This window comes from Delphinapterus leucas, chromosome 8 (assembly GCF_059928025.1).
Source record: "Delphinapterus leucas isolate spDelLeu-1000000601 "Yukka" chromosome 8, BTC_Dleu_Yukka2, whole genome shotgun sequence".
In the NCBI taxonomy this organism is placed as follows: domain Eukaryota; kingdom Metazoa; phylum Chordata; class Mammalia; order Artiodactyla; family Monodontidae; genus Delphinapterus; species Delphinapterus leucas.
Window position 1 is genome coordinate 33636560 of NC_143136.1, and position 14569 is coordinate 33651128.

General features: G+C 40.6%; 1 protein-coding gene across 1 annotated transcript in view; it reads right to left on the reverse strand.

Annotated features, from left to right (window-relative positions):
* KIAA2012 (KIAA2012 ortholog) overlaps positions 1–14569 on the reverse strand; it is a 120488-nt gene that overhangs the window by 8940 nt on the left and 96979 nt on the right. Inside the window, exons 16-19 of the mRNA XM_022567431.3 lie at positions 10977–11067; positions 8020–8185; positions 2877–2991; positions 1034–1371 (exon numbers count right to left, since the gene is read on the reverse strand). Coding sequence (XP_022423139.2) covers positions 1034–1371; positions 2877–2991; positions 8020–8185; positions 10977–11067 — 710 coding nt within the window. The remainder of the gene's footprint in view (positions 1–1033; positions 1372–2876; positions 2992–8019; positions 8186–10976; positions 11068–14569) is intronic.

The following is a 14569-nucleotide window of genomic DNA, read 5'->3' on the forward strand; positions in this document are numbered from 1 at the left end:
TCTTTCTGAAATCCTTTTTGGAAGACCACAGGCTGTAAAATAAATAAATACACAATAATTTAATATAGTGACAAGAGCTCTGATTTTGGAGTCGAAAGATCTAAGTCTTGGCTCTACCACTTGATGGTTGTGTAACTTCTGGCAAGAAACATCTAACTCTTTTAAGCCTCAGCTTCTAGGTCTGTAAAATGGGACAAATCATACCTGGGTCACAGGTGTGGCTGTAAAGATTAAATGAAATTCAGCAGAGTTGTACCATATTTGCATGTAACTTATGCGAGTTTAACCATAGTGGTTTAGCTGTGGGTACATTTGCAGTGTTTAAAGAAAAGGGAGATCGATGTGTGTGTGTAAGTTACCCGTGGCCCAGAGGTGTGCCACAGATTAGGAATGGAGGAATTTCTGCAGCTTTTGAGAGGCAAGCAATACATGAACTCCAGGCCAAGTCAAGAATATGTGCTTGGGGCTTCCCTGGTGGCGCAGTGGTTGAGAGACCGCCTGCTGATGCAGGGGACACGGGTTCGTGCCCCAGTCCGGGAAGATCCCACATGCCGCGGAGCGGCTGGGTCCGTGAGCTATGGCCGCTGAGCCTGCGCGTCCAGAGCCTGTGCTCCACAGCAGGAGAGGCCACAACAGTGAGAGGCCCGCATACAGCAAAAAAAAAAAAAAAAAAAAAAAAGAATATGTGCTTGGCTCTGAGGCCTGAATTCACCTTTCCTTGTAACTGTGAGGCCTGTACCTCTCACAAATGGGTGCTGTGCCAACTTTCTGCTCTTTAAGGGTGGGTACCTGCCCTAGTAGTTTGAGAGCCTCACAGAATACATCATTTCAGAGGGGCTTTGCCATCCTGTGTCTTTGATCAGATCTGGCTTCTTAAAGGGTCAGAAGGTACCAAAGTAGAACAAATAAAGCCTCTATGTAGTAGAGCTGTTTCAGTAACTGCAATGTAATTCAGGGCAGTTTTTCCCACCTCTGCAGTTGCACCAGTGAGGACTGAAATCCCTCTGGCCAAGGTGAGAATATTGGACCCTACCTTGGAAGGGTCTTTATGGCTTCCCTCTTCTTCAGATTCCATGTTTCCAGGGACAGTTGCAGTCTGGGTGGGCGATGACCTTCCATCTATAGAAACTTGGCTCTCAGGGGCATCAAATTTGGAAGAAAGCCAAGGGTCCTCTACAACAGAGCCTGAAGGAAAGAAACTTCCATCTGAAGTGTCTTTAGTTTTCTTAGAGTTAATGACATCAGGCCCACTCAGCTCTGCTACTATTTCCAGATTCCTTTCCTTCTGTGTCTTTTTCCTTTTGACTCCAGGTTTTTTTTCTTTGGGAATTAGCTCTGATTTCTTTTCGGCCTTTGATTCCTTTGACTTTCCTGGGAGAGAACAATGCAGGATAGAGACATAGCTAATAAATGTGATCTCTGCATCCTTTTCAGTAACTTTAAAACTTCCGTGTGCAATGGAATCACCTGGGTGCAGATTCCTGAGCCACACCCCAGCGTCTGATTCTGTAGGAATCTGCATTTTAACAACCACTCCAAGCATTTTGAGAAGGGTAGTCCATAGACTACCCTTTGAGAAACTGCCTTATCCTACTTGGATCAACTGTAATTCAGCAGTCTTGCTACTAAAGAACTTCTGATACACCCTGACCTATGGTGAGGGTAAGACTCTCTGGAGGGAAGACCTATAGGTACAGCTGGAAAGTCATGCCTCAGGAGTCTAGCTTGAGGTTGCAGCTTTGTAACCTGGTAAAGTTTAAACCTTCCATACTCTTAAGGCCTTTTCCTCAATTCTCCTCTGGGGCCACAAGTCTTTCCTTCCCCAGTCCTGCCAATGCTACCTAAGTTACGGGCGACAACGATGTAAGTTCAGCAAGACTTTAAAAAGCAAACCTCAAAACTAGATCTGGATGAACAACAAGGTCCTACTGTAGAGCATAGGGAACTATATTCAACGTCCTGGGATAAACCATAATGGAAAAGAATATAAAAAAAGAATGTATGTGCAGAACTGAGTCACTTTGCTGCACAGCAGAGATTGGCACAGCATTGTAAATCAACTACACTTCGATTTAAAAAAAAAGAAAAGATCTGATCCAGGTAACTATCCAATGTCATCCTTTTTGACAGCCTTTGATTTATTTTGAGGGTCTTCATATGGCCGGGAAAGAATGAGTGTAGGTTTTAGGTTAAAGAAGGTCCTTAGAACACAACATTGTAAATCAACTCTACTCCAATAAAAATTAATTAAAAAGAAACAAAGAAAAGAAAGTCCCCAGAAGCATAGGAACCTGAATTCCTTGTGAGGTGCAACACAAGGAACCAAGAAGAAAAATGACAGCTGGAGTAACCATTCAGAGCATGTTGCAACCTTCCCCTTCCCAAATGCTCTCACGGACCAATTCTCAGATTATGACATATTTATTATTCACAGAGGCAGTGTTTGAGAGTTATGAGTTTGGAATCAAATGACAGGTCCAGACCCTGGGTCCACCACTTTACCGTTTGATCTGTTTGATGTTACGCAAGTCACCCAACCTCTCCACATGATATAATAATAGCGCTTACTTTATGGAGCTGTGGTGGGGATTTCATGACGTCATAAATGCAGAGCTCCTAATTCAGTGGGTATTCATTTAATAGGTGTTAGTGTTATTATTGTAATTTTCTCTCTTGGTGATTATAGGTCTCTAGAGTCCCCTGGTTTCCTCTATCCTTATGTCCCAAGATATTGACATGAAGTAAGGCTGCAACACCATCTCAGCTGTGGTAGTCAAGGAGACTCAACACAGATAGTTTGTCCCATAGGATCCATACTGATTCTCCATGCCACCTCCTGGCTACCATTAGGTGTGTTCTCCTGGATGGTCTCTTACCAACAGCAGCCTCTGCTTCCCCACGGAGCTTTCCTTCTCTCTCCCTCTTGGGTGCCTTGGACTTATCTGTCTTGGTTCTTCTCTTTCTCTTGGCTTTGTCGATCAACTCCATCTCCTAAAGGTGAAAAATTAAGGAAAGGGAACATGATATATGTAGAAAGCAAAGAAAAAAAAAACCATCAAAGGGAGATTATGTTGGGAATTCCCTGGCAGTCTAGTGGTTAGGGCTCGGCATTTTCACTGCCGGGGCCTGGGTTCAATCCCTGGTCAGGGAACTAAGATCCCTCAGGCCCTGTGGCATGGCCAAAAAACAAACAGGACTTCCCTGGTGGCGCAGTGGTTAAGAATCTGCCTGCCAATGCAGGGGACATGGGTTCGATCCTCAGTCTGGGAAGATCCCACATGCCATGGAGCAACTAAGCCCGTGCACCACAACTACTGAACCTGCGCTCTAGAGCCCGCAAGCCACAACTACTGAGCCCATGTGCCACAACTACTGAAGCCCATGTGCCTAGAGCCTGTGCTCCACAACAAGAGAAGGCACAGCAATGAGAAGCCCACGTACTGCAACAAAGAGTAGCCCCCGCTCGCCACAACTAGAGAAAAGTCCACGTGCAGCAATGAAGACCCAATGCAGCCAAAAATAAATAAATAAATAAATAAATAAATTTATAAAACAAACAAACAAACAGAAACAAAAAACAAAAGAAAACGGAGATTATGTTGAACAAGACAGAATGGCTTAGAATGGAATTCATATGGGTTCCATATGAAGCAGAAGAGTGATATTTATTTATTTAAAATTTTATTTATTTATTTATTATGTATTTATTTTTGTCTGTGTTGGGTCTTCTTTGCTGCATGTGGGCTTTCTCTAGTTGCGGCGAGCGGGAGTGGGCTTCTCATTGTGGTGGTTTCTCTTGTTGTGGAGCACGGGCTCTAGGCGTGCAGGCTCAGTAGTTGTGGCACATGGGCTCTACAGCACAGGCTCAGTAGTTGTGGCGCACGGGCTTAGTTTCTCCACGGCATGTGGGATCTTCCCAGACCAGTGCTTGAACCCGTGTCCCCTGCATTGGCAGGCGGATTCTTAACCACTGTGCCACCAGGGAAGTCCCAAGAGTGATATTTAGAGAATGTGGAGCTTGTAGGGAGATCCTAAGGTTCAGCCTTTGATATAATTTAAGTTATAATTTCATAAAAAGAAAGAGAAATAGAATATACTTTATGATCTGCCCCCTTTTTTGTTTTCTTTTTCCGTTTTTGGCTGCACCGCACAGCTTGTGGGATTTTAGTTCCCTGACCAGGGATTGAACCCGGATCCATGGCAGTGAAAGCCCGAGTCTTAACCACTGGACCACCAGGGAATTCCCTGCTCCCTTTTTTGATGCTAAACCATCATCTACAGAGCTGGACCAAAGTAAAGCATTTTTCACCTTTGATAGATTGCTGTTGCCACAATTAATGGTTAACTAGTTTAAATCAAATCAAAGCCAGCTCTATTCACTGCTGCATCATTTCCTAACTTTTGGGAAACTTCAAGCATATGACCACAGCCATGTCAGTCTTCACCTTTCCCCATGGGCTGAAACAATATAGAGTTTCTTCCTAAGAGAGGATGGCCACAACTACCCACTCGGTACCTGTGACGTTGTGACATAATAAGAAATATATATTTGGTCTTTGTCGCTAGCCTCTGACACAGAACTCCTAAAATTCTTGTACAGGCATACCTCAGAGATATTGTAGGTTTGGTTGCAGACAACTCCAATAATGTGAATACTGGAATATAGCAAGTCACATGAATATTTTTGTTTCCCAGGGCCTATGAAAGTTTTGTTTACTTATGTAGTCTATTAAGTGTGCAATAGTGTTACATCTAAAAAAACAATGTACAGACCTGAATTAAAAAATACTTTACTGTTAAAAAAATCATCTGAGCCTTCAATGGGTCATAATCTTTTCACGGTGGAGGGTCTTGTCTTGATGGCCGCTGACTGATCACGATGTTGGTTGCTGAAGGTTGCAGTGGCTGTAGAAATTTCTTAAGACAACAGTGATGTTTGCCGCATTGATTGACATTTCCTTTCGTGAACGATTTCTCTGTAGCATGCAATGCTGTTTGATAGCATTTTACCCACAGTAGAACTTTCAAAATTGGAGTCAATCCTCTCAAACCCTGCTGCTGCTTTATCAACTAAGTTTATGTAATATTCTAAATCCTTTGTCATTTCAACAATCTTCACAGCATCTTCACCAGGAGTAGATTTCAACTCAAGAAACCAGTTTTTTGCTCCTCTAGTTCTCTTGCTATTTTGACCACATCTGTAGTTACTTCCTCCACTGAAGTCTTGAACCCCTTAAAGTCACCTATGAGGGTTGCAATCAGCTTCTTCCAAGCTCCTGTTAATATTGATGTTTTGACTTCTTTCCATGACTCACAAACGTTCCTTTGTTTTTTGGCTGTGCCTTGCAGCTTGCAGGATCTTAGTTCCCCAACTGGGGATTGAACCCGGACTACAGCACTGAAAGCGCTGAGTCCTAACCACTGGACCATCAGAGAATTCCCCACAAATGTTCTTAATGGAATCTGGAATGGTGAATCCTTTCCAGATGGTTCTCGATTTTGCCCAGGTCCATCAGAGGAATCACTAGGTATGGCAGCTAGAGTCTTACGAGATGTATTTCTTAAAAAAATAACACTTGCAAGTTGAAATGACTCCTTGACATGTGGGCTGCAGAATGTTGCGTGAGCAGACGTGAAAACAACGTTAATTTTGTCCATCTCCATCAGAGCTCTTGGGTGACCAGGTGCATTGTCAATGAGCGGTAATATTTTGAAAGGAATCTTCTTTTCTGAGCAGTAGATCTCAACAGTGGGCTTAAAATACTCAGTAAACCGTGTTGCTAACAGATATGCTGTCATCCAGGCTTTGTTGTTCCATATACAGAGCACAGGCAGAATAGATTTAGCATAATTCTTAAGGGCCCTAGGATTTTTAGAATGGTAAATGAGCATTGACCTCAACTTCAAGTCACCAGCTGCAGTAGCCCCTAACATTCAGCCTGTCCTTTGAAGCTTTGAAGCCAGGCACTGACTTCTCTCTAGCTCTGAAAGTCCTAGATGGCATCTTCTTTCAGCATAAGGCTGTTTCATCTACATTGAAAATCTGTTGTTTAGTGTGGCCACCTTGGTTAATTATCTTAGCTAGATCTCCTGGATAACTTGCTGCAGGCTTCTGCCTCAGCACCTGCTGCTTCCCCTTGCACTTTTGGTATGGAGACGGCTTCATGCCTTAAACCTCAAGAACTAACCTTTGCTCGCTTCAAATTCTTCTGCAGCTTCCTCACCTCTCTCAGCCTTCATAGAATTGAAGAGAGTTAAGACCTTGCCCTGGATTAGGTTTTGGCTTAAGGGAATGTTGTGGCTGGTTTGATCTTCCATCAAGACTACTCAAACTTTCTCCATATCAGCAATAAGGCTGTTTTGTTTTCTTACCATTCATGTGTTCACTGGAGTAGCAGTTTTAACTTCCTTCAAAAACCTTTCCTTTGCATTCACAACCTGGCTAACGGTTCGGTGCAAAAGGCCTAGCTTTTCGGTCTCTCTCAGCTTTCCACATGCCTTCCTCACTAAGCTTAATCATTTCTAGTTTCTGATTTAAAGTGAGAGATGTGAAACATTTCCTTTTACTTGAACACTTCGAGGCCATCATAGGATTACTAACTGGCCTGATTTCAATAGTGTTGTGTCTCAGGGAATAGGGAGGCTTGAGGAAAGGAAGAGAGGGAATGGCTGATCCGTGGAGCAGTCAGAACACGTATTTATTGATTAGGTTCACCATCTCATATGGGCATGGCTCATGGTGCTCCAAAACAATTAAAGTGGTAACATCAAAGATCACTGATCACAGATCACCATAACAAATATAATAATAATGGAAAAACTTGAAATGTTGTGAGAATTACCAAAATGTGACACAGAGGCACAAAGTGAGCCAATGCTGTTGGAAAAGTGGTGCTGATAGACTTGCTTGAAGCAGGCTGCCACAGACCTTCAATATGTAAAAACACATTTATCTGTGAAGTGCAATAAAGTGAAACATAATAAAATGAGAGGTATGCCTCTAATTTCTGGAGCATAAACAGGAAAGGAGTGTCTTTTGTTATTCATTAACAAGCCCCTTTCAACCACACCTGAGCTTACGTTAATGGAGTTATTTTGGAAAGCCCCTAAGGAGGGGGAACAAACCACGGGATTAGAAGGTTGGACCTTTCAGCCCCCTGCCCTTCCCGCCACCTCAGAGGAGGGGAGAAGGGCTAGAAGTTGCATTAATCACCATTTGCCAGTGATTTAATCAATCATGCTTATGTAATGAAGCCTCCATAAAAGCCCTAACCAAGGAGTTCAGATTGCTTCAGGGTTGGTGAGCACATCTATGTAGTAGGAGGGTGGCACACCCCCAACTCCATGGGGACAGGAACTCCTGTGCTTGGGACCCTTCTGGGCCTTGCCCTGTGTATCTCTTCATCTGGCTGTTCATATGTATCCTTTAAAATATCCTTCGTAATAAATCTAAACTAGTAAGTGAATGTTTCCTGAGTTTTGTGAGCTGTTCTAGCAAATTATTGAACATGAGGATGGGTTTTAGGAACCCCTTATTTTATAGATTGTTGGTCAGAAGTACAGGTGACAACCTGGGACTTGTGATTGGTGTCTTAAGTGGAGCAGGCATGTGGGACTGAGCCCTTAACCTGTGGGGTCTGTGCTAACTCTGGGTAGCTAGTGTCAGAGTTGAATTGTAGGACACCCGTTGGTGTCTAGAGAGCTGGAGAATTGGTTGATGTGGGAAAATCCTTCACACATGTGGTGTCAGAAGTGATGTGAGTATAGGAAAACTGAGTTTCCTTTTAGTACCTTAGTAGGAATTAGAAATAGGTACCCCATCCTTCAGAAGAATGCAACCCAATACTGGGGTGCAGGGCATGGTGAGTGGACCACAGAGTGGATTTCAGCTCCCACTTTTTCCCTTTGCAGGTGCCCTTGTATAGTAAGCAATCTATACAACTGTACATGGCAGCCCTGATGGGAGCACCTTCCAGGTAGGGTTCTGGACCAAGCTCCTACCTAAGTGTTTACACTCACATGACTGATGTTGGTTGGTGTCTGCTGGTTGAACAGTCTTGGTTCAGTCTTCCCTTCTTTTCCTCTTGGAAGAAGAGATGTATCTATAGGATCCAGCCCCTCTGGGGAGTCAGGCCCATGTCCTGGGAGTCCTCTGTGTTGATGGTGCACATTATAATCTCTGCCCCTTTGAAAAAAGCAAAACAACAGGACCAAACTAAAGAAGAGCTCTGATGTATACACCACTATATGTAAAACAGATAAACAAGAAGGATTTGCTGTATAGCACAGGGAACTATATTCAGTATCTTGTAATAGCCTATAATGGAAAAGAACTGGAAAAAAAAAAGATACGTATTGTATAACTGAATCACGTGGCAGTACACCTGAAACACAATATTGTAAATCAACTATACTTCACATAAAAAGAAAAAGAAAAAAGAAAAACTCGTGGACACAGAAGAGGGAAAATGAACAAACATTAATTGAGCATCTGTTTTCTGCCAGGAACTTCACTGTGGTGGGCATTTTACACACTTGGTCAGCCCTCTTTTTCTCAACACATCCCTGAATAAAGGAAATTAGAAAGTTAGTCTTCACTTTTGGGGTTCTCTCAGGCTAAGTTCTAAACCTTAGGGAGAAGGAGAAATAGTTGTGTTTTTTTTTTTAAATTAAATTAAATTAATTTTTTATACAGCATTTTCTTATTAGTTATCTATTTTATACGTATTAGTGTATACATGTCAATACCAATCTCCCAGTTCATCCCACCACCACCACCCCCCACTTTCCCCCCTTGGTGTCCATACGTTTGTTCCCTACATCTGTGTCTCTACTTCTGCCTTGCAAACTGGTTCATCTGTACCAGTTTTCTAGATTCCACATATATACGTTAATATACAATATTTGTTTTTCTCTTTGTGACTTACTTCACTCTGTATGACAGTCTCTAGGTCCATCCCCGTCTCTAAAAATGACCCAATTTCGTTCCTTTTTATGGCTGAGTAATTTTGCATTGTAAATATGTACCACTTCTTCTTTATCCATTTGTCTGTGGATGGGCATTTAGGTTGCTTCCATGACCAGGCTATTGTAAATAGTGCTGCAATGAACACTGGGGTACATGTGTATTTTTGAATTATGGTTTTCTCTGGGTATATGCCCAATAGTGGGATTGCTGGGTCATATGGTAATTCTATTTTTAGTTTTTTAAGGAACCTCCATACTGTTCTCCATAGTGGCTGTATCAGTTTACATTCCTACCAACAGTGCAAGAGGGTTCCCTTTTCTCCACACTCCCAAGGAAGGAATAGTTTGCCTCTCTGGGGTTGCATATTTATGACTTTAACAAAATGAAATAGGATTACCTAACCGAAATTTCTTCTATCGAAGGCTTAGCTGAAAAAAAAGTGACCTTTAAGAAAGGTTGTCACAGAAACATGTGCCTATATATCCATTTCTTTATGCCCTCTGAATTCTATTCTTGACCAAATTCAGATACCAAAACGTCAGGTACTGTGTTAGTGTGATCCCTTGTAGAACTGCTGTCACTGACCATGTGTCTGGAGGATAATTGACTTATGTTCTCTGGGTGAAAAGGTCACTAAGAAAGAGCCGTATGGATTGAGTAACAGCTGAAGCAGCAGTTACTGCGTGCCAGGCCTGGTCTTGGATATTTTATTTTTTAGCTAAATCAGTATTATATTTACCGAGTTGGGCTAGCACAGGGCCTTACTATAGAAACTTGAGAAATATTTATCAAATGAGGTAAATGGAATTTCCTGTAAATATATGAGTCTTTAAATCATTCAATGTCACTCTATAAAACCTATAGAAGAATACTTTAGAATTTAGTGCTAGGAAAACCTTTATTTCCCCTGAGGAACCGGCATGCTGCAAATGATAACCACAAAACCTGATCATGTTGCTCCCCTCCTTTTTTTTTTTGCGTTACGCGGGCCTCTCACTGTTGTGGCCTCTCCCGTCGCTGAGCACAGGCTCTGGACGCGCAGGCTCAGCGGCCATGGCTCACTCTCAACCACTGCGCCACCAGGGAAGCCCTTTTTCCTTCTTTTTTTTTTTTGCTTTCACATTCAGTCTGAAAGTCTGAACTTTAGTCACAATGACTATAATGACTTCTGGGGAGTGTTGGTGTTCTTTTTTCTTTTCCTCCAGATTAAAAATAAATTTTTTTTGATTGTCTCATCTTTCTTTTTTGGTGGATAGGGGGTTGTTATTGTAAGCAGTTTAAATCCATTTTGGAGAAATGAGATACAAAAGTTAAAACGTGGAGTTCTTCAGATAGCTGCCTCAATACCCAAGTGCCCCGTTCCCTTTTTTGTTCATAGAGAGCACCCAGCCTTTCTGACCCAGGAGGGAATCCTTATACCATGAGTCAGGTGAGAGCAGGTTCTAAAGTCACCAAGGCTCATGGGAGGTCACAGAGGCTATCGGTCCAGCTTGCCACTGCCAACTGGGGCTTGGGTGAAGTGACTGGGCCTGACCGGCCGAGCTGCTGGCTGATGAGCTCATAGTAAGCACATGGTGAGCACACAGGAATCACTTAATACACGTTAGCAATTTGTATTAGTATTATTGGTATTATTGATTTTACCCAGAGCTGAGTGAATGCTGAGAGGAGAAACCAAGGTTGAGCTGAGAGACCTCTGCTTTCGAGGCATGTCTGCAGAGCTCAGATATGTGGAAAAATGGAGAAAGCTGCTTCCACGTAGTTAGAGTTCAACTTCACTCTTCACCCACCCAGCCAAAGAATATGTTTAAGTAGGAAACACATCACAGTATAATCCTCCCCAAGAATCTTTGTTTCTTAGACAATAATTTAATTCTGGCTGGTAGAGCATGGGGCTGGTTAGCTGAGAATTTTCATGCCTCTTAGGAAAAAACGGAAATGAAATTAATTAAAAAGAAAGGAAAACAAAAGTAGAGAAGTCCATGTCATTATGACTTTGAATACTTACGCCTTTTGGACAGTATCTGCCTCAGGGGTCTGGGTGTGCTCAGCCAGGGAAGCACTAAGAGGGTCAAGGGTCATACTCCTCCGCTCTGGGTCTGTGAAGACAAAGCATCCTTAATTAGCAAAGGACAGCAGACAGTGATCCCACACGTGAGAAAACGTCTACTCTGGTGAGCAGTCAACGGCGTGCAAATTAGCACAACAAGGTATGTTATACCTAGGAAATTGGCAAATGCTGCAGTGCTGACACATGGCAAGTGACATTAAAATCAGTAAGCCCCTTTGGGAAAGCGATGTGACAGTACATATCAAGACCTAGAAAAACGTTCTTGTCTTTGATCAGGAATCTCACTCCTGTGTATTTTCATAAGGAAATAATTTAAAAGAAGAAACAAGCTTTTTGTACAAAGTTATTTATTACAACATTATCATTAATAATAAAAAATTAGAAACAGCCAAACAATGGGAAATTTATGATGCATTAATTTGACATTTAGAATTATGGTTGAAAAGATAAATCAGCATGGAAAATATGATATGGAAAATATGATATAATGACAAGTAAAAATAGAAAACTATAGAATTGTGTATTAAAACTGTAAAAGCTGGAAGAGAAAACAGAAAAAGGAAATAACATGCTAGATAAAGAGGTTTATGTGTTTAAATTTTTTCTTAAAACCCCAGTGTGTTTATATCATTGAAAAGAAAACTGATTAAAAGAAAAAAAGTTATATTCTGAGGAAGGCTTATGCAGGCTACACAGCTATTGCTGGGTGCTCTGAAGACCATATTGGGTAGTTTTCAGAATGAGAAGTCTCCAGACTGACTTCATATTAGACTAGGCTACTTTTTATTTTAGATACTGTAAGCAATTTTAAATTATGAAACATATATTTCATTGCAGAAAATTTGGAAAACACAAGCATAAAGAAGAACCCTCCCTGCCAATCAACATATAATTATTAGAATGACTAAAAAGACTGAGTATATCAAGAGTTAACGCAGATGCAGGGGAACTGGGACTCTCAATCACTGCTGGTTAGAATGTAAAATGGTACAACCACTTAGGAAAATAGCTTGACAATTTCTTAAAAAATTAAATATTGGATGTACCATAGCATCCAACCATTATTCTCCTAGGTGTTTTACACAAGAGGAATGAAAGCATATGTCCATAAAAGGACTTATATGCAAATGGTCATAGCAGCTTTATTTGCAATAGTCAAAAACTTGAAACAGCCGAAATGCCCATCCACAGGTGAATGGATAAACAGGCTAGTATATACATACAATGCAATACTATTCAGTAGTAGTAAGTAGAAATGAAGTATTGATACACTCAACAACATGGATGAATCTCAAAAGAATTATGGGGAGTAAAAGCAACCAGACAAAGAAATGGTATACATGGTATGCTTCCATTTATATAAAATTCTAGAAACTGCAAACCAGTCTATAGTGACAGAAAGCAGATAGGTGTTTGTCTGGAAATGATAGAGACTGGAGTTGGGGGAGGCACGAGGAAACGTTTGGGAAAGATGAAATTAAAAAATATATATTTATTTGTCTGCACCAGGTCTTAGTTGCAGCACGAGGGATCTTCGATCTTTGTTGTGGCATGTGGGACCTTTTAGTTATGGCATGCAGGATCTTTTGTTGCAGCATGTGAACTCTTAGTTGTGGCATGGAAGTCTTAGCTGTGGCATGTGGGATCTAGTTGCCTAACCAGGGATCGAACCTGGGCCCCCTGCATTGGGAGCGCTGTTTCTTAGACACTGGACCAACAGGGAAGTCCCCTGAAATGTTTTATCTTGATTGTGGTGATAGTTTCACGGGTGTTGAAATATACAGTATCAGAACTTACCTAGTAGATTTTAAAAGTCCTCATCACAAGAAAAAAAATTGTAACTATGTGTGCTGATTGACATTAACTAAGCTTATTGTGGTAACCATTTTGCAATATAAAGTCATTATGTTGTACACCTTAAACTAATACAACGTTATATATCAATTAATCTCAAGAAAACTAGAACCTCCCCCTACAAATCATAACAATATTTAATGTCTCAATAGAAGAAAATTGTTGGTTGAATAATTTTATATTCTACCAAATAATTATACATAATTAAAATCTAAGGAAAAGTGAAGTTGATTGCATTAAAATCTTTATAGAAAAAGTAATATTTAACACTTAAAGAAAACTTATCTAATTGTACAATTTAAATAGGTGTAATTTATTATAAGGCAATTATCTCTTGATAAAGCTGCTTAAAAACTTAAAGATATATTAATACAAATAAAGTGTCTAAAACAGTGCTGGCACCTGTTAAAAACAAGAACAAAAACAAACAAACAAACAAAAAACCCCTGACTCATGATCCCTCTACCCACATACAGCTACAGTAAAATACTTTGGTGTGTATACTTTCATGCATATATAATAAATATATACTCATATTTTAATAGAGTTGATAAAATAATGTATATATAATTTTAATCTATTTTTATGTTATTAGAATTTCCCATATCATTAAATATTCTTAAAAATGATTTTAATAACAGCATAGCATTTCATCATATGGATATACCATAATAGACTTAACCAAACATGTAACTTTTAAAATTCAGGTTGTTTTGAATTTCTTTTATAACTAAAATGAACTTTGCATAGCATATCCCTGAAAGGAATGTTTCTGATTATTAAAGGACTTACTCGTTGTCCACATCTATGATTACTGAAGAATGTACAGTCTTAAAGGCACAATGTCTGCTGCTGAATTGCTCCCCAGAAAATTTGTACCACTTTACACTCCAAGGAAATGGTCATTCATTCCTTTATTTATCACATGTTTATTAGATACCTACTACCTGATGGTCGTTGTGTTAGGTGCTGGGAATATAGTGGTGAGTAGGATGGATTCACACATTGGTCTCAGGAAGCTTAAATTTTAGTGGGGAAGATGGATATTAGCACAAAGCAAAACAAAGCAAAACGAAATAATTTTAAAAAATGTTTTTTGAAAGGAAGACTCTTAATATTCAATCCTCACTTCCCTCTCTCTTTGAGCAGTAGATTCTTGCATGAATTAATTGATTTTTCCTCAATTTTGTTTAAAGGTATTGTAACTTTAAAGAAAGATTTGAAAAGAAAAAATTTACCTGTCATCCCACCAGCATTATTCCCTTAATACTAGTTTATCCATTTTTCAGTGTTCAGTGGTGTCCGCACCACCACCGAGAGGAACTTGGGCTCTCTTCTGCCATTCCCAAATGTTAAGGGTGGCATCTACTATCTCATACATCAACCTCCAGACTTTGGAGTAGGGACAGAATTGTTAATGTACATGGTGGTTGAGAGAACTGGAAAGGTTGATTGCGGTGGTACCCTGGAATTTATTTTGTCTTGGATCATATGTAATAGTAATAGAGAGTGGGAGCCGATTTAAGTATTTTTGTGATTGAGAGGAATTCTGTGAGAGTTTCTTTCCCTAACTTGGCTGGCTTGGTAAAAGCTGTCTCATTGGACAAGTTTCACTGCTCTTCCCCACTATTTTGAACTTTGGGACAGGGCACCATATGACCAGCAGAGGGCGCGTT